Here is a 25,868-nt window from a genome sequence, read left to right as displayed (position 1 = left end):
AAATGTACAAGCTAGCAAATAGCAATGGGACGCGTGATTATGGATCCCACTGGGAAAGATGGATAACCACGCCCCGGACTCATTTTTGAAGCTTGTGATTGGCTGAACCGGACGTAGGGAGCGCTCCGTTGTAGTCACTTGGACCGCGCGAGGTGCACCAAAACCCAATTATCATTGCGTTTATCGTGCGTTTGCCCAGGCCGTACCACGGCTTCGTAACTCGCGCGGCCGGCCTGGCCCGCTCTTCGCGGGCACTCGCGCCTGCGGCACTCGGGCGCAAAGAGCAGGACCAAGGTCCGCTGGCCTTCGCACCGCTTGCAATGTCGTGGACAATAACTGTGAAAACGAGCTCTCTATGCCATTTCCATCGATCTTTCCCAGTGGGATCCATAATCAGGCCAATGGGACGTGTTTGTGAGCTTGTAGATCTGCTATATTCACTATTATCGAAAGTTTTTGAAGATTTCTGAAAATGTTTGGGTTTTTTTTTTGGGGGGGGGGGGGGCACTATCTGCTACTTTTCATATAAAATATAAATGGTAAAGTGCTTATATAGCGCTTTTTATCCAAAGCGCTTTACATAGACAATGCATTACACATTCACCCATTCACACACCGATGGCGGAGGAAACCATGCCAAGGAATCAACCTGCTCATCGGGAGCAATAAGGGGTTCAGGAGTCTTGCTCAAGGACACTTCGACACCAACTTTGGGGGAGCCCGGGATCGAACTGGGAACCTCACGGCTCCCATCTGGCCCGCCCTACCGGCCACTCTGCCTCTGATCCACTGCTGCCCTAAAATATTCTCATGTCTGAGAGGCTAAACCTCATCATTATGGTCTGTGACTCAAATGCAGAATAAATAACAGAACTTGATATGAAAATGGTTGAAAACCACTGATGTAAAGCAGCGGTTCTCAACCTGTGGGTCGGAACCCCCAGGGGGGTCCCCAAATTATTTTGAGGGGTCCCAAGATGATTAACTTAATGTGCAACATTGTTTTCTCACTCAACAGTAAACAAACCAACATAACATTTAAGTGTATAGAGGGTATCTGCACATTTCTAAAGTGACAATTTAAGGACTTTTTAATTCCTCTAAAATGACATTAAACATTGGCCAAATTGTCAAATATAAGAGGCAGAAATTGTGAAAATAGCCCATCTACATGATCACAACGCCTCGCAACAATAGAAACAGGTTATAAAAAAGTAATGCCTTAACTCGTAGTGCTCGTCAGGGTGGGGGGGTCCCCAGTTAAAATATGATTATTTTGGGGGCTGCGACCTGAAAAGGTTGAAAACCACTGATGTAAAGAGGGAATGAAGCGGCGGACTCACAGCGTCCATCTTCATGCAGGTGCCGAAGTCGGCCAGCTTGAGGTGCCCGTGGCGGTCCAGCAGCATGTTGTCGGGCTTGACGTCGCGGTGGATGAAGCCCATGGAGTGGATGGCGTCCAGGGCCAGCACCACCTCGGCCGTGTAGAAGCGCGCCCACTTCTCCGGCACGTCGTACGTGCTGGTGAGGTTGACCAGGTCCCCGCCCGGCATGTACTCCATCACCATGTACAGGTAGTGTTCGTCTTGGAAGGCACAGCACAGCTATGGGACAGTGGACGGACACAAGGACACACCAGTGTTGAAGGGATGCTTCACTAGCCTGATTTCAGACTCAGCTCACGCTTTAGTCTGAAACTGTGCCCTATTCTGAGCGATTTACGGGGGAGGGACTTTTTTGCGAGCGACCGCGCGCGAGTGATCACGACGCACAGTGATCGCGACGCACGATGAACGCGACGACGCACGGTCGCGGCGTGTGTGTGTGATTGTGTGTGTGTCTCTGTCTGTGCCAGTGACTGCTTCCACACAGAACTGCGACCAGAAACATGTAATCAACATTAACAGCTTGGTGTGTGCGCCTGCCTCAGCCTGCCTGTGTGTGTGAACTTCGTTTGAATCGTTTCAACTGCTGCGCGGATTGGATATTCGTTAAACCCACCCCCACCCCCTGCGCTCATTGGATCAGCCGCAGTTTTTGGCTGCTAAACTGCCGATTCATGTACTCAGCTCCAGACCAGAGAAACAGTCCACTCAGTGGGCGGGGTCTATGGTCTGGAACCAGGCAAATGCTTCACCCTAAAAATGACTTTTTCCTATCGATTACTCACCTCATGGAGTTGAATTAATTGTTTTTTAGCATTTCTGAGCCAATAATGTGATGATAGGATGAATGTATCCGGTAGGAGGCACAAAGACTCTCCTTTGTGTCTCCTACCGGATACATGAGGATACATGAGGGTCTTTATTATTATCATCAATTAAAAGTTTGTCGACTAAAACTGTGATGAAAAAACTTCTGTCGAATATGTTTTTTCACTGACTAAAGCTAAATAAAAATTATATTAAAGGCTTAGAGCTTTCGTGACTAAAACTGACAAATAATATTGTCAATTTCGTCAAAAACAAATAAAAGACTAAACCAAATGTTAGGACTAGTGTAGAATGAGATCCAGTAGAACTAAAAGACATTTCATGTTTGGTTGCACTCTGGTATTGCACTGAAAATAGCAGAGCTGTGCCGTGTTGTGAGCTGGTAGATCGGCTATTTTCAGCAAGCAACCATGTAAAATCAGCCATTACGCAAAAATGCATGTCTACAAAATTAACTGTAGATTTTAGCCAGTGACATGAAGACACAATGATACACCCAGGATGTTTGTAGCTGCTACAAAAGCGACAATGGCTACAAAGCTACAAATATGCTGTTTAGCTTTGTATCTTTTGTTTGTGCCGGTGTGAACCCAGCATACATTTCACATTTCAGAGACCTCCCATAACTCTGAGACGTTACAAATGAATTCGTAAGTAATTTTAGTAAGGGGTCCGTTTGGAAATTGGTCAATTTAGTCGTTATGTCAATTCGTCGATTTCCCCATGTACTCATTACATAATTGCCTACTCCAAATTATTTGAGATAATCGCAATTATTTTGCATAATCATCATAATCGTTTTCCTGTTGAGAGATGTTCATAAGTTTTCAAATATTTTCTGACTGATGTCATAGATTCTATGCACACATAGCTTAGCTCAAATCAACTTCTCAACTCCCCCTTGAAGCTGAGAACCAGTGGTTTGAGATAGACAGCTAGCCTCTTGCAGAGATGAGTGAGGTGAGTGAGACTCACTTGTACGACCCAGGGACTGTTGGAGAAGGCCATGATGTCTCTCTCCTCCCAGAAGAAGGCAGAGTCCGACCGCTTGATCATCTCAAACTTGCTCAGTAGCTTCATGGCGTAGACCTTCTGAGAGGCTTTATGCCTCACCTGTCAGTCAGACACACACACACACACACACACACACACACACACACACACACACACACACACACACACACACACACACACACACACACACACACACACACACCACGCTATGAACAGGTACACGCTTTATTTGGTCAAATAAAATTCTAATAAAGTACACATTACAGCCAGCAGGAGCCACGTTTTGACTCGAGTAAAAATCTGAGTTAATTTCGTCGACAAAAACTATGGCGAAGGTTTTCGTGGAGTACCCTTTTTCACAGACGAAAACAAAATAAAAACAACATAAAAACTAAGCTATGATGACTAAAACTAAAAGAAACAAAAACTAAACAAAAATGTTTCTGTAGAACTAGCTTCAGAAACCCAGGCATTTTATTTTGGCGATAGCAGAACTGAAAGAGAAGTCAATTTATGCTTGGTTTCACTCTCTGAAAATAGCAGATCTACAAGCCCACAACTCGTCACAGTGAGACGCATTGTGAGCTTGTAGATTTAAGCTGGGGACCCCCTGGAACCCTCCAATGACTCCTGGAGGTCCACACACACACACACCATGAACGACTGACGTACATGAGGCAAGAGATACAAGAGGCAGGACGTGATCTGTGGATGTATTTTTCTTGTTTTTGGTTTTCTTATCAGCATCTGTACCCTGCATAATGTCCAAAATCAATACTGCATTCACTGCCCAAATATGTTGTGAAAAGGGGGCTGTTTTTTTCACTGAAAATTTTAAAATTAACAAAAATTTGGTCACAAAAGAAATGATAGGCCATTTATTTTAGGACGTTCTGTCAACCATTACATTTACAAATGGGTTCTTTAAAGGGGAAGACCACCCATTTTCAATATTGAACTGTCATTAATATACCTTAGAGAAGTTGTGTGGAAATTGTTGTACTTTACAATACAAACCCCAAAATCAATCCTCCAGTTGTAGGCAACACAGAAGGGGGGGAACTTTTTTCCTCCATTTCCACACAACTCCTCTAAGTTATATTAATGACATAGTTCAATATTGAAAATGAGTTCAATATTGAAAATGGGTGGTCTTCCCTTTAAGGACAATGCATGTTAACTCATTGACTACAAATCATGCATACTTTACTCACTGTTTTCCAAAGCATACCACAGTTGTTTTGATTTAGGAATAATTTAAGTCCCAATTTCGCTGTTTATAATTCAAACATGCAGGACTATCGCTCATATCACCATAAAGACGTCATTAACATTTCAATTTCACACACTATGTAAAACTATTGTCTGGGAAAGAATTTCAGACAAAGGCGGTACTCACCAGCTGCACCTCGCCGAACGCCCCTCTGCCAATGACCTTGACTCTCTCAAAGTCCTCAGACTTCATCTGGAGGTCTCTGATGTGGGCCATGATCTTCTCATCTGCAGAAGAGAAGAGACGTCAACCATTAATACCAAAAAGCTGGTCTCTGACGGATGGAAACCTCATATGTCCAAAACCGTTACCAGGGTTCCCACACATCTTTATTCTTTACCAATTAATTTCCAAAACTTTTCCAGAATATTTAACCCGATTTCCAGGACTATATAACAATAATTCAGCTCAATAACGAGTCGCTTACTCCTATGTGCAATGCCCAAAGACAGGTAGTGTATGCCAGTGGTTCTCAACCTTTTCAGGCTGTGACCCCCGAAATAATCATATGTGAACTGGGGACCCTGGCACCCTGACTAGCACTGAGAGTAGAGGAATTTTGTATAACACGGTTTTATGGTGAAAATAGCAGATCTACATGCTCACAACGCCTCGCGTTGTGAGCATGTAGATCTGCTATTTTCACAATTTCTGCCTCTAATAGTTGACAATTTGGCCAATGTTTAATTTGTCATTTCAGAGGTATTAACAAAATCAATAACCAAAGACAATGCATAGCTATTTTTTCCAGGACCTTCCAGGACCTTTGATCAATTCCAAAACTTTTCCAGTACTGGAAAAATCTTTTTTCTAATTTCAAAATATTTCCAGGAATTTCATGACCGTGGGAACCCTGCGTTACTTTTCAGGATACAAATTCAAAAGTAGCAGATCTTCGAGCTTGTGGATCATCTACTTTTGATGCTTTTGTGTGACGCTGTAGTATGATCAAGTAGGGCATTCATTTCTGCCGAACTGCACCGATACAAATGAGCGAGATCAAAAGCTGGTGTGTACACCATGTAAAATCCTCTATCTATCTAGGTCGTCCTCAGACGAGCCCTCCATCGTTGTTTCCAGTCATCTCGGTTCTCCATACATCTGGCCAGCTCATTGGTGTTCTGTGTCCCTACGTCTTCCTTGAGTATGTCCACTCAAGTGAGTATGTCCTCAGTGTTAATGTAACATTTGGTTAATCTCTGTGTAACATTTGGTTACTCACTATCCCTCTGATAGTGGACCCATAAAGGTCCAATTGGTTACATTTGTACACTCTCAGGGGTACAAAAAGGATATATGAACATAGAGGATTTTAATAGCTACAGTATAACAAGCAGGAAAAGCACTGTAAAGTTATATCATTAAAATAGAATTTGAATTTCGAAATGGAAAACAAAGTCGTCTGCACTCTGCAGGTCTAAAGTTAGACCTGTCGGACATACAGTACATGCACGCACGCACGCACGCACGCACGCACGCAAACACACACACACAGTACTTACATCTGTTTAGAAAGGTTTCTATGTTTTTGTTTTTGCGTAATGCAGGGTAGTCCAGATCCAACACCAAGGCATTTATGGAGTCCTGAAAGGAGAGACAAACAATAATCACTCATCTTCACTGGCAGGTTTTCTGACAAATAGCACAAACATTTTTAAGTGAAACTTTGAAAAAAGCACGATAAGGCCTGGGGACGTGTTTCCATTGTGGACTTACAGGATGTATTCAATTCATCAACATAGCTTAAAGAAATTACACAATATGTCTGTGACTATAGTGGAGTCAATACTGCTGTATGTACGGGTTTGAGACATGGACGAAAAAGCCCTGGATGGCGTCTAGACAAGAATGCCATGAATGGCAGTTGATGTCACATGGGCAGACCACATCAGAAACGTGGTCCAACCCTAGCAAGGCCTCCCAACGGACGGGTCACAGACAAGGTCAAAGAGAGAAGGATGAGGCTGGGCAGTGGGCACTGCGTCACCAACACTTGTGGGAGCCAGCCCAAGGCAAAGCTAGGAAGGGAAAGAGGCCCACCACCTACGTAGACACACTGCGGTGCGACGGGAGAGTTTTTTGCAGATCGTTCAGTGCATCAAAAAGAGCAACTGGGTTAAGCACCGTTGGTCCGACCAGTTTAACCCTTTAAGTGCCTATCCCGAACATGTTCGGGATATTCGGGATCAAAAACAATTTTTTATTTGCTATTTTACTTACCCCGAGCTGCTTGGAGCAACGTGGGTGGTCCCGGCTCGCCCAGCGCTCACCAACGAGAGACGCTAGATGCTCCGACGATTTATTCCATTGAAAATGGTTTAAAATAAAGTTTAGAGCCCCCCAAAAAAAACCTCGGTACCGGTACCGGTACCGGGACGTATTCCAGGGTGCCTATCCCGAACATGTCCGGGATATTTAATAAAATGAATTATTTAATCGGAGGCCTCAACGAAGCCCCGGTCTAGACGTCCATCCATGCCCGGGACTTAGACTCGGCCATCCACGGGCCGTATTCGCGCTAACGGCCGCATTGCGCCGCCCACTCCAATAATAAATCACATCTTTAGACAGGATTTTCTCTGGATTGTGTTCCCAGACCCAAAGAGAAAGTTTTTTGCGGCTGAAATAGCTTTAGATCGGGCTTCTAAATGGGTTAGCATTTTGGCTACGTGTCAGCTAGCTTCCTCCTCTCGTCACCCATAGCATTGACTGTAGTGAAAACACAAGCCAGTTGGGAGAGGGTCGACGAAAGCTATAAAGAAGGTCTATGGAGAAATCTCTGGCACTCTAGCGCCCCTTGTGGCCGGATGGCACTGTATGAGTTAACATTCACTAGGTTAGCATTCATCAGCGTCGGCAGGTTAGCATTTCACCAGGTTAGCATTCACCAGCGTTAGTTTTACTGATTTTAGGGTTAGGGGTAAGGTTAGCTTTAGGTGTATATCTCCGTCCCCCCGGATGTCGGCACCTCAAATATAATTTTGGGGGTCCTTCACATGAAAAAGTTTGAGAACCACTGACATAGTAGTGTCTCAAGAACAGATTAACTGAGCTCCATTTAAGTGAAAAGGACCTTTTCTTTGACGATGGCGAGCCAGATTGCTGACATAGAAACATAGGTTTTTCAAAAAACCTTAGAAGGATTCAAAAGACACTTATAGAATCGGGTCAAAATTCTAATTTTCTCAATTTTTCAAAAATAGCAGATCTACAAGCTCGCAGCAGTGAGCTTGTATATCTGCTATTTTTCAATAGTTAAAGCATAAAATAATGATACACAATAATAATGTGTATCCGTTCTAGTTACTTTTTTGATGCACTCGGACTGAAAGACCTGCAAAAAACACTCTCCCGCGGTGCGACAGCGGCGCCAACAAGACTGCACAGCTCAAGACCCTGATGCTAGACAGGAGTCTAGAGCTGGCGTTGTGCAGTTAGTCCGTACTCTCCCTTCGCAAAGGGGTAATAATTTTAGGGGGTCATATATCCAAAAACTGTTACATTTCAGGATTCAAAAATAGCAAAACACGGCTCTGCTACTTCTTATGCTTTTGTGTGATGCTGGAGTATGATCGAGTAGGGTGTTAATTTACAAAAAAACACAAAAGGTTAGGACTCGGAGATGAGGTTTTTGCCCAACAGCAATGATTTATATGTGTTAATAGCTCATACAGCGTGCATATCCCAGACATGTCAAGTACAGTGGGCCAAGCGAGGACACTAAATATCCATATGGTTTTTAGTGCAGTATTTCTAATAGTAGCATATCGTCATTGTCAGCCTTGTAAGTTTCAAATGTGTTTCGTTTTTTTTTCTCCAAAATTAAAGCCCTGCTTCACCATGCAAGACTGTCGCACAAAGGTAGTGACAAAAGCACACAACGGCTTGCGATGCAAGGCGTTGTGTGCTTGTAGATCGGCAATTTTCACTATTTTAAATAGTTTTTTAAATAATAATAAAAAAAAACAAATCGAATTTGGACATACAAGGTTTCCACACGACAACGACGAAATGTTCATGTTTTTCTGCCCTGTGTTGCCAGCTGCGGTTATACAATACAATACAATCATATTCATTGAAAAGGGAAGTATCAGTCAAACTAAAGCCACACATAGTTTATTGCACAGCTGCTTATCGTCGCCGCCGTGGGAAAACCTTGTATATCCATATTTATATTAATGCAAATGAATGCCCTACTTACAAGCTCACAAATAAGTCACATTGCTGCATGATCGCGGCACGGCTATTTAAAATCATTTTAATAGTGAAAGTGGTTAAGTGGTTCATCTGTGATTTGTGAAACAGAACGACAGGAGTCACACACACACACACACACACACACACACACACACACACACACACACACACACACACACACACACACACACACACACACACACACACACACACACACACACACACACACACACACACACACACACACACACACACACACACACACACACACACACGCAATCGTTTCCTAAACAACTGGCACTAATGTAGAATAATGATGTTTAGGTATTAAACACATTTTCCTGCTCTTCTACATACAGCCTATCAGTTGAAGACATCGCAGACTGATGCTTGCCTTTAACCCAGTGGTTTTCACCAAATGGACCCTATAGATCAGGGTTCCCCAATAGGCCGTCGCACAAAAGTAGTGAAAACAGCAGATCTACAAGCACACAACGCCTTGCGGTGCGAGGCGTTGTGTGCTTGTAGATCGGCTGTTTTCACTAGTTTAAATCATTTTTAAAATGATAAATGCAAAACGGACAGTTTTGGACATACAAGATTTTCACCCGACAACGACGATATCCGAACTGTCACTGGAGTAGCGGGAACGCCACCGTCGCCCCCTGCAATGTTGTGGCCCTCGGCTTGGTACCATAGACATAATTCGGCCCTTGGGGAAAACTAATTGGGGAACTCTGCTATAGATATTTAACTCTTGAGAGTGTAACATTAAACCAAATGGACCCGTTTCATTTTATGCTCTCAAGAGTTAAACCAGTAAGACTCCCTAATCGGGAGGTAAGCGACTGTCAGGTCACATACACAAACTTTAGAGGGCAATGGTAGCCAATCAGCACAAAATGTTATCCAACGACAACAACATTTTCAAAGTCTTGGGTCCAAGAGGCCCCTTTAACACTGCTTTTATGAAATATCCCAGACCATTAGGGTTTAATGGAAGATGCTTCCACACGTAATTTTTTACTATAGATAGAGGGAATGCGTATGAATCAAGTAAATGGCAAATTGAGTGGCAAAGTGAGTGGCAAATTGAGTTTAACGTTATTTAACGTTGTTTAATGCAATCAGATCGATAGGATTTTATTTTTATGTATGGGCTGTCAAGGCCAGAAAGTAGTTTTTGCCACTCAGTAGGCGTTCCTGCATAACTTCCGGGTATGATGATGACAGGGCTGTCGCGATTATGACATTTTACATGACGATTAATTGTCACGCAAATAATTGCGATTAACGATTTAATTGTGTTTTTGTCATTGATAATTACATTTCTGTTTGGCTTTTAGGCTTTGAAGTTGCACATGGCATATATGACACATAACCTAAATATACAAAGGAATTACTGACATGTTTGACAACTTTATACTTAAAAAAGAACATTGATAGTGGAAATAGCCAATCTACAAGCTCACAACGCGCTGTGAGCTTGTAGATCTGCTATTTCCACTATGTTTTACTTTAAAAATATATATATGAACATTTTTCAACATGGAAACGATTATGACGATTATGAAAGATAATCACGATTATGTCAAATAATTGCGATTAGACGATTATGTAATAATTGTGACAGCCCTAGATGATGTCACGTGCATACCCCCTATTTAGAAAATCATGGGAAATAATGAATAGCAGTCACGAACTGAGAACTTAAATCCATGTATTTGACAGAGGAGAGGAGAGTCCAAATGGAAAACCCTTTGGCAACCGCAGCGTTAAAGGCCATAGTGAATCTGATATTATATAATGTTACGTAATGCAGTAGAACAAACATCAATCTTTGTGTGATTGTAAATACTCGTGGATCGTAAATCACAGGACCCGGCGTGTTTACAGTGTTGTATTGTCGTTGAAAGCCTCATTGTAAACTACATAACTTTCTCCCAATTTCAATATCAACTTGAGCAAAGTTCACGTTGCAGGAAATTAATGTTGTAGGAGTCACACGGTGAGAGAGAAACGTCGGGTGGAAACCTCATACGTCCAAAACCTTTCGGGATTCAAATTTTAAAGTAGCAGATCTACAAGGTCGAAGAATGTTGCTTCACATTTCCAGCTTTTGGATGTGCTACTTTTTTTCTAAGATTACTTATGCCTTAATTGATAGGACAGTTGACAAGATAGGAAAGTAGAGTAGAAATGGGGAAAGAGGTGGGGAGTGACATGCAGCAAAGGTCGTCAGGAACGGGACTCGAACCCGCGACACACTGTCAGGCATCAGAGCCTATATGTGGTATGCGCCTGCCCTGGACCACTAGGCCAGCGGGCTAGCGGGCGCTCCGTGGATGTGCTACTTGTGATGCTTTTGTGTGACGCTGTAGTATGATCAACTAGGGTGTGAATTTACTTAAAAGAATTAGGCCTACACTGCAAATTATGATGTTTTAGTAATATTGTTCTTGCTAACCGGGTGAAGAAATCCCAGGCTGAAGGTTAAAACCTTTGCTTTTATGAAATATCCCAGATCATTAGAGTTTAATGGAAAATGCTTCTAAATATAGAATGATCCCATGATTATTATGATCCCAGGACTGAATTTCTTTTTACATCTTTTTTTAAATATATTAGATCAGACACAGTTTGACCAAGGCCCACAATAAGTGGCCACAGACAGAAAATAGCCAAGAACAAAAAAGGCTACCATGGGACCTGCAAAGTGGCAGAACTTGGGTTACGGCAGCAGCGGCGCATGCAGCACAAAATGAGGAAGTAATATATCAACATGTGCATTCCTCATCGGTCAAGCCACAGCTCTCCGTGTTTAAAACACGGCAGCCAACCCAAACACTACAACAACAAGTAAACCCGCCCCGGCACCGCCCTCCAATTGTGTCAATTTGTTTCTTTAAACACCCTTTAAATCCTCTCGGTTTTTTTCATTCTCCCATTTTCTTTTTTCCTTTCTGTTTTCTGTCTATCTATGGTTATTCTGGTTTGGGGTACTAGTAGGCAGGCTGGCATTGGTCTTGAGTCTGTCACTTCCTGCTTTTTTTTCCACTGCACTTTCTCTCTCTCTCATTTCTCATGGCTATCTTCCATCTCAAGTGGTTCTCAAAGTGGGGTCCGGGGTCCTCCCCACTGTCCCCAGGGGTCTTTGGCGAGGGAGGGGGGCTCCCCAGTCAAGAGTAGTTAACACAGCATCACACACAATCATTTTAACCACTTAATCCATTCATATTATGTTGGATATTCTGAAAAAATAGCAGATCTACAAGCTCACAGCGTGTCTCTTTGTGATGTGCTGAGAGCTTGTATATGTGCAATTTTTTTTAAAACGATTTTTTGCAACATAAACTTCTCTTCTGGGGAGGTCCCCTGACACAAAACCTTTTCAGATGGGGTTCGGCAGAGCGGCCAAATACATATCATTTTGGGGGTCCTTGACACACAGAAGTTTGAGAACCACACTTCTATCTGTCCCTCTCCCAGCTCTCTCTCTCTCTCTCTCTCTCTCCCTCTACTTCCCCGCTCAGTCTACACAGCAAGCGGTTTCATCATCATCTCAGACTTCTTCTTCGCTTTCCCCATTAAAGGACTGACCTCACACAAAACTACTATTTAAGGGAAGAAAAAGCACACACACACTCGTGAGTCGTGACGGACACGCGCAACACACACGGATCTCCCCATGAGCTCAGCAATACAGGAAATGATCCACCCCGCCCGAGGGCTGGAGGATCAGTTCACTGTCATGAAGCGAGTCCCTGTGTGCAAGTAATTTCCTCTGAGGCAGCATTCTCCAACCACCACTACTGTGCCGTGTGTGTGTGTGTGTGTGTGTGTGTGTGTGTGTGTGTGTGTGTGTGTGTGTGTGTGTGTGCAGGGGTGTCGCTCCAAATTCTGGGCCCTGGGTACTTTTAACTTTTGAAAAATAGCAGATATACAAGCTCACAGCGCGCGCTACGAGCTTGTAGATCTGCTATTTTTGAAAAAATCGTGAAAAAAAGTCTTTGAATATTTCAAATCCTGAGGTTTTTTTGAAAAAACAACCGTATGTCAGTGGTGCTCAAACTTCTTCATGTGAAGGACCCCCAAAATGATATGTATTTGGCCACAGACCACCCATCTCGAAACATTTAGTTCCAGGGACCCCCCCAGAATCGGAACTCGAGTCACAAAAGTTTGCAAAAAAAAAAAACATATATTCAAAGTTTTGCAAACATTTTCACAACTTTTCAAAAATAGCAGATCTAAGAGCTCACAGCACGGCACTCTGTGCCGCGCTGTGAGCTTGTATATCTGCTATTTTTCAATAGCTAATGTATAAAATAATTCCAGGCCCCTCCACCTTAGACCCTATAGTAACTCAGTCCCACTTTCCCCCCTCTTGTGACGCCCCTGTGTGTGTGTGTGTGTGTGTGTGTGTGTGTGTGTGTGTGCGTGCGTGCGTGCGTGCGTGCGTGCGTGCGTGCGTGCGTGCGTGCGTGCGTGCGTGCAAGAGTGTTGATTTCTTCAACCAAACTATGACCAAGTTGTTCCTCAATTACCTTTTTCACTAATGAAAACTAAATAAAAACTAACCTATAACAACTAAAGGTAAGGCTAAATACATTGACAATTTTGTCAACAAATAAAAACTAGACTAAACTGTTAGGGAGGGACTAGTGGAGAAGAGAAGCATGTTTTGCGCTATGGTTGCACAGCACTCAGGTGTTGCGCTCTGAAAACAGCCGATCTACAAGCTCACAACACGTTGTGTTGAAGATTGTTGTGAGCTTGTATATTGCCAAGTGTAAAATCAGGCATTACGACACCATCAAGGCCTGGGTGTGTGTGTGTGTGTGTGTGTGCGTGTGCGTGTGTGTGTGTGTGTGTGAACACACACATGCATGCGTTGCCAAAAGTTGCGCAAAAATCTTTTTATGGAAACACTTCAAAATTCGAATAAACTTTCATTATCCGCAAAAACTTTTATCCGCTTGGAGGAGGTGGATTTTGAGGCTTTATCGAATAAACTAAATGCGCATTAGTGAATGGAAACGGGTCAGCCAATAAATGCGAATAAATGATGACGTTCCAGCTCAGCTGTAGCTCTTTACAGACTGGTGTGCAAAGACAACCTCCGACAGAACTTAAAACGAAGATTTGTTCAAGCTAAACCTATAACAAACTGTCTCAGTATCTCTGTTTATGTGTTGTTTGTTTGTGTTGCTCTTCTGCGACCTGGCGTTTCCCAAGGACCCTAAGCACAACGGTGGGGGCAAGGAGGTAGGGAGCGCTACACTAATTCGAATGACACCCGCAAATGGAAACAGGCTAAATTTGCTTTGTCTTAATGCGCATTTCTGATAATTCGCTTCCTATATTCGAATAAGTTTATGGAAACATGACTATAGACAGTCTGAAAGCCTCTTCACACTCTACCTCATCCCAGGGCTGGTGGGCTCACTCAACCCAAAATAATATCCAAAAACCAGCATCTAGAACCAGTAACCCACTTATTCTCGTTCATGTAGGTTAATCCAATAATCCAGTGGTTCGGTGGGGGTCCCCAGATTATTTGCTTTAATGTGCAACATTTCTTTCGCACTCAACAGTAAACAAACCAACATACAGTACATAAAGGTGTACAGGGTAACTGGACATTTCCAAAGTGACAATTTAAGGACCTTTAAGGCCAAAATGGTCAAATGAAATAGAACCATTATTGAGTCAAAATAATCAATAAACTATACAATAAAAATGGTCAAACATTGGCCAAATTGTCAAATGTGACCTAAGAATCTACAAGCTCACAAGAGCTTGTAGATCGGGCGATCCCATCTCCGTTTTTCTCACTCATACTGGTTTGGTTTCCCACATGTACTGTAACAGCCAGCAAGCACGCACACACACGTAAACACACTCACTGTGACATTGTGTGCCGAAATGTAATCTTTTAAATGCCCGCAGCATTTCTAAATGTGATTTCCAAATCATCAGTGAGTCAGTCTGAGTGAACAAACACAAGGTTAGAACATGCATAACAAACAGCCAAGCGCCACAAGAGCCCCCCACACACACGTTTATGTCCATCAACATTGCTATGAATGAAGAAATATTTAAAGAAAAAACACAACAAGGCTCTGGTCTACATTTGTCAGCCCCAGATTAAAAGCATCCATTTATGAATATTAAAGAACCCCAAGTGCCTTGAGGAGCGCTAAACCACACAGAAACATAATTTATTCTCTAATACAGTGGATGTATTGAACTTGTTCCAATCCAACAACACCACTCTGCCCTTCCCCCATAAATAAAAAATAAAAACACCCCCAGTCACAATCACATTAGCTCATGCTGGGTTGAGTTGTGATAATCTTATCTTTGTCTTCTGGCAATCACTCAAAAATAATGACATGTGACATAAGTCGCTATGTTAAGGTAGGGTAAGGTGACGGCCTTTCTCCTATCAGGATAGAGTGGGGGCCTTCCTCCTCCAATCAGGATCGAGTGCCTACCCAATCGTAATCTAGAACAGGGGTCTTCAACAGGGGGTCCGGGACCCCTAGGGGGTCCTCAGAGTTACTACAGGGGGTCCATCAAATCTTCCAATCCTTTTTACAGTATATTAAAGGACCACCTCACCTCTGGGACAACCAGATCTTATTGTATTGTTGTTTGGGACAAGATCAACACAATCCTGAGTTGTTGCATGCTGAAATACTAAAATATCTAAAAACACAGATTGAACACAAACAATAACTGATCTTGTCCCAAACAACAATAAAATAAGATCTGGTTGTCCCAGATCGGTGAGGTGGTCCTTTAACAACTTGAACTCTAGCGTCCATATTCTGACAACTGTAGCCAAAAATAGCAGATCTACAACGCCTCGCAGTGCAAGGTGTTGTGAGCTTGTAGATCGGCTATTAAAGAGGTTTGGTGTAGAGGGGGAAAAGAGCAGACTAAGTACAGAGGAAAAGGTCAAGTTTATTAGGTAGTTTAAAGTGGTTAAATAATCTGCAAACACAAATTGATATGAATCCAAAATACACTGACGATTGTGCTGTCAAACAATGAAACCATATGGAATCTATGAGAAGGTTGTTGGGGTCCCTCCCTGCTTCATCTCTCTCTCAACTAAGGGGTCCTTGGCCTGAAAACGTTGAAGACCCCTGGCTAAAAATGCACTTCCCTCGCGGCACAGTGTCTCGCTGAGCAAGCTGGCCAGGTGGAAGTATCGCGTCTCCAGCTCACCAGATCAGGCCCACTTCTTGCATATCTGCTCCACCACCACTTAAGTTCTGTTATCTTATGTGTCTACTCCACGCTGTACTGTAATCAAGCCAGTTGGGCTATGTCTTGTTGCCTGGCAACTCCAGGACAAATACAAAGAGATGAAAGCATGCAGAAGGCAAGAGAGAGAGGTTGGGTTTTTTTTTTTTTTTTTCATTTAGGCCTAAACACAAATCTGTGTAACGTTAGATTTGAACCACTTTAACCATTACTTTATGCTTTAACTATTAAAAAATAGTAGATATACAAGCTGCGAGCTTGTAGATCTGCTATTTTAGAAAAATCGTGAACAAGTGTGTGCAAGTCTGAGTATTTTTGACCCGATTCTATAAATGTCTTCTAAATCAGTGGTTCTCAAACTTTTTCAGGTCAAGGACCCCCAAAATTACATGTGTTTTGCCGCGGACCCCCATCTCAAAATATGTTGTTCCAGGGACCACCCAGAAGCAAATATTTGAGTTGCAAATGTTCGCTTTTAAAAAGATATATTCAAAGAGTTTTTCAAAAATAGCAGATCTACAAGCTCGCAGGGCGGCACTCGGTGCCGCGCTGTGAGCTTGTATATCTGCTATTTTTCAACAGTTAAAGCATTAAATAATTCTAGGGCCTAAATGGCTTACCGCAAAAGCTGCAGCACCATCATTGGCAACTGTTTGTATTTTATAGTGTTATTGTGTTCCCTTCTATTTATGACTCGCTGCGCTGTTTTAGCATTCCTGCGCTGTCATTCCCTTTTACTTCTCGGTCTGTTTCGCCTCTTTACCACCCAATAAAGGAAGCCACGTGGACGTGGCAGCCAGGAATGTGACGAGATGGGGTTTTTTTAAGCCTTGATTTATAGGACTACTTCATTTGGGCACGGGTGAAAACAAGACGATCCTTGTAGAGCTTGTAGATCGGCTATTTCCAGGCTTTCCAGATATATTCGGCAGAAACAAACACAGTGAGGAATCACCAAAGTATTCAATGCAGTTACACCCCCCCCCCCCAACACACACACACACACACACACACACACACACACACACACACACACACACACACACACACACACACACACACACACACACACACACACAGTCACACACACACACACACACCAGAGGACCCACCACCACCACCACCATCTCTTTTTTACACCCGTTTCCCAAAACCTCCTCCTCCTCCACCCACTCTTTTCCGAACCATTCTCATCTCTAGCCATGTGGAACAGAAAACAAGAGCCAGCGCTCTGGGCTTTAAAAGGACTCGAAGCAAAAAGAAAAGCTAATGTTTTGATCAAATTCCAGACGTTTAAAAATAGTTTGTGGGGGGATAAACGGAGAGAGAGAGAGAGAGAGAGAAAGGGAGAGAGGGCCAGGGCCCGGGCGAGAGAGCTGGAGGACCGTGCCAAGCCAGGCCCATAAAGAATCCTTGTCGAGAGAGAGAGGGAGAGAGAGAGAGAGAGAGAGAGAGAGAGAGAGAGAGAGAGAGAGAGAGAGAGAGAGAGAGAGAGAGAGAGAGAGAGAGAGAGGGGAGGGGTGTTCTACCTACATAGTGTATCGTTGCTGAATGCTGACTTGCTGTCACGCATAGGGCTGTCACGATTAGGACATTTTACATGACGATTAATTGTCACTCAAATAATTGCGATTAACGATTTAATTGTGTTTTTGTCGTTGACAATCACATTTCTGTTTGGCTTTTAGACTTTGAAGTTGCACATATTATGTAGATATGACACATAACCTAAATATACAAAGAAATTACTGACATATTTGACAACTTTATACTTAAAAAAGAACATTGATAGCGGAAATAGCCGATCTACAAGCTCACAACGCGTCACGATGCGACATGTTGTGAGCTTGTAGATCTGCTATTTCCACTATTTTTTTTACTTAAGAAATATGTATATGAAAAATTTTCAACATGGAAACGATGACGATTATGAAGAATAATCGCGATTATGTCAAATAATTGCGATTAGACGATTATGTAATAATTGTGACAGCCCTAGTCGCGCAGAAACCTTGTATTCTGAAAAAAAAACAAAGCATCAAAAGTAGCATGTGACATGTTTCAAGCTTGTCGATCTGCCATTTCTATTAGTGGAATCCTGAAAAGTTTAGTCCAGTTTTGGACATGTGAGGTTTCCAGCCGACAGAAACAATAATGTGACGCACAACTTCAGTTCACACACATTGCTCTAGTCTACCGTCCCTATATCTTTAACTGTGCATACATTTTCTTAGTTCATCCGATTGTATTTCGCACTTGCTTTGGCAATGCAAACATAGTTTCCCATGCCAATAAAGGCTGTTTGGATTTAACCGAGGGCAGAGAGAGAGAGAGAGAGAGGGAGAGAAAGAGGGAGAGATACAGAGAGAGAGAGAGAGAGAAAGAGGGAGAGATACAGAGAGAGATACAGAGAGACTCGCAAAATAGCATGGCCAAAGACCCCTCGAGGGAGGCCGTCGTCTTATTTTTTCATTTGACAGATTGTTGTCCCACCATGTGCTGTTGGCCGGCGATGTACAAGCTTTATTAGAAGGTTTACTGAGGAATGTGACAGGATAAAATAGCAGGTTGAGAGGAGCAGGGCTTGGGTTTGCTTTATGCCATTTGGTTCTCAGAGTGGGGTCCGGGGACCCCCAGCTAAAGTAGTTAATGTAACTTTCAGTTAGATTAGTTAAGTTAACCACGTTATCCATTTATATGTTGGCTGTTCAAATATGGCAGATCTACAGGCTCACAGCGTGGCACAAAATGTACATCTGCTATTCTTTAGATTAAAAATATATACATCAAACATTTTGAATGATTTAGAATTTCTTTTAACATAAATATATCGTTGTTGTCGGGTGGAAACCTTGTATGTCGAAAACCGTTTGTTTTGTAGTTATCATTTTAAAAATGATCAAAACTAGTGAAAACAGCCGATCTACAAGCACACAACGCCTCGCACTGCGAGGCGTTGTGTGCTTGTAGATCAGCTGTTTTCACTACTTTTGTGCGACGGCCTTGTATGATGAAGCAGTGCTTTACTTTGCGAAAAGATTAACACATTTTGAAACTTGGAGATACAAGGTTTCTGCCCGACAACGACGATATGTGTTAAATTATTTGTATATAATTATGTATACAAACATAAATCTTCTCCTCTGGGGATCTCTGGCACAAGACCTTTTAAGATGGGGGTCCGTGGGCCAAATACATATACGTTAGGGGGTCCTTGATACAAAAATGGTTTGAGAACCACTGCTTTACGGGACAATAAAAATCACACCCGTGTGAACTGAGCGGTGGTTCCCCCCCCCCCCACCCCCACCCTTCCCCCCTGTGTGTGTGTGTGTGTGTGTGTGTGTGTGTGTGTGTGTGTGTGTGTGTGTGTGTGCGTGTGTGTGTGTGTGTGTGTGTGTGTGTGTGCCTGGTCTGGCCTGGCCTGAACAACAGCGCCCCTCCCTTAACATGTGTGGTCAGAAAAGGTTACTGCAGGCTACAGACAGACAGACAGACAGACACGCACGCAGACAGACAGACAGACCCACACACACGGCCAAGTATAGGAGCGTTGTGACCACCGCTCAAAAACATGTCGGCGTGAAAGCGGAGAATAAATAAAAAGCACAAAACACAGTGGCCTGCCTCCTACTGCCGCGGTGGTGGAGGTAATTGCTGCGGTCTAACCCCGTAGAAAATGCAGAGCATCCATTTAACTGAGAGCGCGGCCTTTACGGGTCAATCTCTACACTCTCCAGAGTCAAACTGACACTTAAATGTGTGTGCTGTGTCATGCCAAACCCGGCTCATTTTCACGTCATGTCATGTTGAAGTACATACACATTAATGCTTTATATCCTGTGAAAACACGCGTGCACCTGCTTGACTTGTGTGTGTGTTAAAGGATAGCCGGGATGTGTGTGTGTGTGTGTGTGGTCTGCTGTGTTTTTGACAAGTATGCCAACATGCATGTAACAATGTTCTGCCCTACATACACTTTGTTGTAACTGGCTGTTTTCCTATTATCTGACTACACTGGCAGTGTTTATGTCCTTTGTACAAGGCATTCTTGTACTTCTGTTTATGGGGAGTTGGGGACATTAATATTTTCTGTGTGCGTATGTGTAGATCTGCTACTTTTTTTTGCATTTTGAATCCTGAAAAGTAACTGTTTTGGACAAGCATGACCCAGGCTTTGGTGCATGCATGCATGTGTATACATGAGGGAGAGAGGGAGAGAGAGAGAGAGAGTGGGTGGATTGTGTTTCAACCATCAGGTTGGTAGATGGAGCGCCGATGATGCTGAGGCCAGATGGATACAGCATCATGTGGGAGTTGTCCTCTCTCACCTCAAGGCCCTCCATCTCCTCTTAAAGCAATGAACTCGTGCACTCACTGGCAGCCCAAAAAAATAAACATGCTAATGGAAAGCAATCAAATTGTTCATTTATGTTTCACAATTACGTAATCATGTCACGAAAAACTAGACTCCCATACCGAGGAACATACAGTAAGTCGGGCTGGGATCTGGAACCGGATCCAACACTGAGGAAGCGGAATCTGTTCCATCACATTTGGAACCGTTTCCGATACTGGTTCTATCACACAGTCAAGAGCTCTGAGGGAGATGTGTTAAGCACCGAAACGTCAGTCAATCCAGCAATAAAGAACGTGCAGACCAGTCGAGTGCTCCGGTATTCTGTATTTGGGCAGTTTCCTGAAGTGCTCAGGTATTGTTCTCTTTGACGCAAGTTCTCCCTGTTGAGCACCGACGAGCCCTTCAACCAACTGCTGGCTGAAGTGTGCAGACCTCTCCAAAACATTCATGCTGCTAATGTCGAGTCTCCACTCTCCAACAACACTCCCTCTCATTGGTCAGAAGCTCGGCTATAACTCGGCTATAAGTCCTGTGACATGTCTTGCAATGTGTGATGCCTTCTTGGTGATCGACCGTATTGTGAAAACCACAACGACGTTATGACAGACGATTTCAAGAAAAGACACTTGTGTAGTGTCAAGTGTGACACCCCGACAACTTCAATATCTTGCAGCGTGTTCCTGCCTTTAGCCGTTCCTGACACCTTCTGCATCGATCGATGCTAGTGACGTGACGGACCAAAGACATGGCTATCGTGCAAACATATCTTGGTCACTAGGCTACCATATTTACTTTGAGCAGAATGTTATGATTTTAATTCAGAGTCAGCATGCCATTTTAAACAGATTGTTTACCTGGTATCCTATAGTTTCAATGTGAATTCTATGCATGCGATTACCTTGCTTATCGTAAATCGCTCTGGATAAATGCCTACACTGTGAAACTCTGATATTCGTACAAATATCTTATTTGTCAGCTTGTTGCACCTTAAAGGAGCAGTTCACCCCAAAAAGTGATTACTCACGCCATGGAGACTTGATAGTTTTTTGTTGCATTCCTAAAACAATAATATAATTTGATTACAATAAATGTACCCCCATTGATTCCGGATGGGGACCCAAATGTATTTGGGTCCCCATCCGGAATCAATGGGGGTGAATTTACTATAACACTTTTTTTGTCTTAGGAATGCGACAAATACAAAAAGAAAATATCATTGAACTCAAGTCTCCATGGCATGAGTAATCAATAGAAAAAAAGTCATTTTGGGGGTGAACTACTCCTTTAACCTCGTCTCCTCACTATTAATCCAGTGGATCAATTGCGGTTAATAAACATTATTACGATCTTAATAAGCACATATAAGTGTGCATGCATACTGATCAGCTGATAAACTCTTCAATATTCCCATATTCAGTGTGAGGAAGGATGGCGCCTAGGTTGCAGTGTTGTTGGTCTAATATACTTTGTGTGTGGGCGATGAGATGTTTGATCTGCAGCAGGCTGGGGAAACCTTCTCCCTTTGTGCTGAATACATTAAGTATCTATATTAATATCACAAGAAGGTCCAACCATACTCTTGCTGCTATATGCTACACAATGATGCATCTATTACACTGGTTTTCAACCCTTTTCACATCAAGCCCATTATTTATTCAGCATCTGAGCCATGTACCACCATTTGATTTGAAGATGTTGCCTCTCAGACCCCAAACTTTAGAATATTGTGTTATCGTTGGATGAGATTTTGTCCCCAATTCTACGCTGTATTGATGCAGGATGGGAGGGATAACAAGCAAACGTTGATGAAAATAAAATAAAAAATCTACATTCTCTAATTGGGTAGCCTTCTTGTAAATTGAGTAAGGCAGATGTTAAACAATATTAGTTGCACAGGGCAGATATGGCAAATAAATTACATATTAATTTAATAACTTTATACTTTTCAAATAAACATTGAAAGTGGAAATAGCCAAAACGTGTTTGAGCTTGTAGATCTATGTCCACAAGTTTGTATCATGGAAATGATTATGACGATTGTACACAAATAAATTGTGATCATCTCAAATGATTGCCATTAGTTGATCACATCATAATGGTGACAGGCCTATACAGTCGAGAACGTAAAGAATTACTATTGATCAGAGTTTTGTTTTCTCTAATCTCTTTACATACAGTACATATGTCTAACAATAACATGTTCTTACATTGGGGTGACAGAGATTACAAATACATCTTAATAAATCACCTAGAGAATTGGGGCCAAAAGCATATTTAATTGAGGGTCACTGAAATTACAAAGAGCACTTTTTGGCCAGCAGCGTGGGAACATGTTCCAAACTTTTCCATTGACAATTTGTGGTACAATGTCAGGTGGCATTAAGGTTCCAAGTTCCAACTGTCCAATGTGTCACCACTCACCACTGTGAAATCAATAACATTTATGCAATGAATCAAGGTGAGATTAAAGCTATAGAAAAGCCCAGTCTGCCACCTGAATACAAAACATTTTTACACCATGTCTTCTGGGCTTCACCTTGTCCTAGTTCTGGCCAACATGGGGGTGACATGCTTACATACAGTATCGTCACTGTCGGGCAGAAACCTTGTATCTCCAAGTTTCAAATGTGTACGTTTTTTTTTTTTTTTCCCGCAAAGTAAAGCCCTGCTTCATCATACAAGGCCGTCGCAGAAAAGTAGTGAAAACAGCAGATCTACAAGCACACAACGCCTCGCGGTGCGAGGCGTTGTGTGCTTGTAGATCGGCTGTTTTCACTAGTTTAAATTATTTTTAAAATGATAAATGCAAAACGAACGGTTTGGACATTTTTGGACAAGGTTTTCACCCGACAACGACGATATAGAAGACATGCTTCTATTGGATCCAAAATGACTGAAAGCAGTCCTGGGCAAAGTCTGAGAACTTTAAAACATGCCAGAGACCACTTGGAGAAATACTGCCCTGTCACAGTCAAAGTGGACATATAACCTAGGGGCCCGCTGATGGTTCACTGGTCACGCACCCGGAAGAAGACAGAGAGTCTTCTCCAGTGGCGAGCAAGAAGCTGTGGATAGATCTATTCGTCACCACAGGAGGTGTGGAGCAGAGAGAGACTAGCTTGTTTTGCAAAAAAAAGAAAACTGGCCCAGGCCACCATCCCCCAGTGCCTTATAAGGCAGTGTTTCTCCCAGCGAACAGAACACACTGCTGCTGCTGCCGCTGCATGCGAACAGAACAGCAAGGAACACACTGAGACTAACCGGACACACTGACTCAGTCTGAGAGAGAGAGAGAGAGAGCACGATGGGGGGAGAGAGAGAGAAAAAGAGAGAGAGAAATGGGGGGGTTAGAGAGAGATGGAGGGGATAAAAAGAGAAAAAGAAAGGGAGGGAGGGAGAGAAAGAGAGACAGGGGGAGTGAGAGAGAATGGGAGTGAGGGCTGAGGGGGCAGAGAAATGGAGAGAAAGAGAGGAGGGGGAGAGAGAAAAAGAGGGAGAGAGAAAAGAGAAAGAGATAGAGAAACAGGGGGTATCCCCACCTCCCCCACCCCAAAACACCTCCACAGTGGAGAGCAGAGAGGGAATAGGGACTCAGAGGGACAGACAGGGACAAACAGGGACAAACAGTGACAGACATAGCCTAGCCAGCTAGACATCATCCCCACACATGTTAAACCCTATGGTTAAAACAATATACTGCAGTTACTAGTTAGCTGCATTAGTATACGTATAGGCTGGCCCCAGGCTCTGACAGACAGGCACTAGGGACAGACAGGGACACAGAGGGACAGAGAGGGAATAGAATGAACTGGCGACTGGAGAGAAAACATGTCTCTGAAATAAATGATAGATGGCTGAACGCACCAGCAGCAGCACAGATGATGAGATGGGAAGAACTTTGTGAACCCTGCGACGTCCCTATTCTGGGGGATAAACATTCACCCTGCCTGGCCCAAAATAAACCGACCTGCAAGCTCACAAACGCGCTGCAACGCGCTCTGAGCTTGTAGATCAGATTATTTTTTTGCGACAAAAGAGATTTGGTGTAGTGGAGGGGGGAGGGGAGGGGAGGGGGTCCAAGTATAGACCCCTGGGGGACTCCGGGTCAAATAGAGTTTAGGGTTTAGAGAGGAGGGCGGGGCAAATGACAGCGCGAGATCAGGCCTTGAGGACAAAATACTGTGGGTACGGATTGTGGGTCCCCAGATGATTAGCTTAAAATGTGAAACATTGTTTTCTCACTCAACTGTAAACAAACCAACATACAGCATAAGAGTATAGAGGGTATCTGCACATTTCTAAAATGACAATTTTAAACATCGGCCAAATTGTCAAACATTAGAGGCTGAAATTGTGAAAATAGCCGATCTACATGCTCACAACGCCTCGCAACAAAATGTAATGCTTCAACTCTTAGTGCTCGTCAGGGTGGAGGGTCCCCAGTTAAAATATGATTATTTTGGGCGTCGCGGCCTGAAAAGGTTGAGAACCCCTGCTGTAGGCTACTGTTTCCCAAGCAGTGGTTCGGGACCCATTTGTGGGTCACGGATCAATTCTTAAGGGGCACGGCTCGAGTAAAAAAAAAAATCCATACATTAAAGTAGTGAAAATAGACGATCTACAAGCTCGTAACGCGGCGCAAACGACACATTGTGAGCTTGTAGATTTGCTATTTACACTAGTTTGGGCCCCAGGCAAATGTCTAATCTCTCTGTTGGGTCTCGAGTTGACCTGAAAGGTTTGGGAACCACTGCTGTAGGCTACTCGTTTTGGTGTTGTAATGTGTCATAGGCTAGTTGAAGCATCATACAACATGCAAATGCAGGATGCTAAAAGAAAACAAAGGGGTTAGAGCCAGAGGCTTAAAAACCAATAAAGAAGAGTACTGTACTGTGCCTTACTGTAATGTACCTTACTGTCCTGTACCTTACTGTACCATACTGTACTCTACCTTACTGTACCTTACTGTACCTTACTCTACTATGCCTTACTGTACTTTACCTTACTGTACTGTACCTTAATGTACTGTACCATACTGTACCGTACCTTACTGTACAAGTAAATTGTTTAAGAAGCGCTGTGTTCTAGATCTATATTTTTACATTCTGTGTGTGTGTGTGTGTGTGTGTGTGTGTGTGTGTGTGTGTGTGTGTGTGTGTGTGTGTGTGTGTGTGTGTGTGTGTGAGTGTTGAGTGTGCCTGGCCTGCTAAACAGCGCCCCTCCTTTAACACAGTGCTCACTAGTATCCAATGCTTTAAGTACTGTAGCTTCTTTACGTAGCCTTGTGACAGTCCACTACCACTACACAACCAGTGACGTCTGGTCCTCAACATTGGTGGGATAGTAACTGTACAGTTACATGTGTAAAAAAAAAGTCCACATTAGTAATGTGCTGTGAACCAGCACTGTGGACGAACCCCCTCCAAACACATAGAATGTTTCAAAATACCTGTGTAATAGGCAAACATTCAGCAACAACAGACAAACATTCGGTGAGAATAGCAGCCATACCTACAAGCTCACATTGTGAGCA

General features: G+C 43.1%; 1 protein-coding gene across 1 annotated transcript in view; it reads right to left on the bottom strand.

Moving 5' to 3' along the window:
* rock2a (rho-associated, coiled-coil containing protein kinase 2a) overlaps positions 1-25,868 on the bottom strand; it is a 75,240-nt gene that overhangs the window by 40,416 nt on the left and 8,956 nt on the right. Inside the window, exons 2-5 of the mRNA XM_080751447.1 lie at positions 6,003-6,084; positions 4,627-4,727; positions 3,189-3,326; positions 1,344-1,604 (exon numbers count right to left, since the gene is read on the bottom strand). Coding sequence (XP_080607573.1) covers positions 1,344-1,604; positions 3,189-3,326; positions 4,627-4,727; positions 6,003-6,084 — 582 coding nt within the window. The remainder of the gene's footprint in view (positions 1-1,343; positions 1,605-3,188; positions 3,327-4,626; positions 4,728-6,002; positions 6,085-25,868) is intronic.

Source organism: Nannobrachium achirus, assembly GCF_963921795.1.
Source record: "Nannobrachium achirus genome assembly, chromosome: 20".
Classification (NCBI taxonomy): Eukaryota; Metazoa; Chordata; class Actinopteri; order Myctophiformes; family Myctophidae; genus Nannobrachium; species Nannobrachium achirus.
Note: the sequence above shows the minus strand (reverse complement) of the source record. Positions and strands in the feature narration are given on the sequence as shown.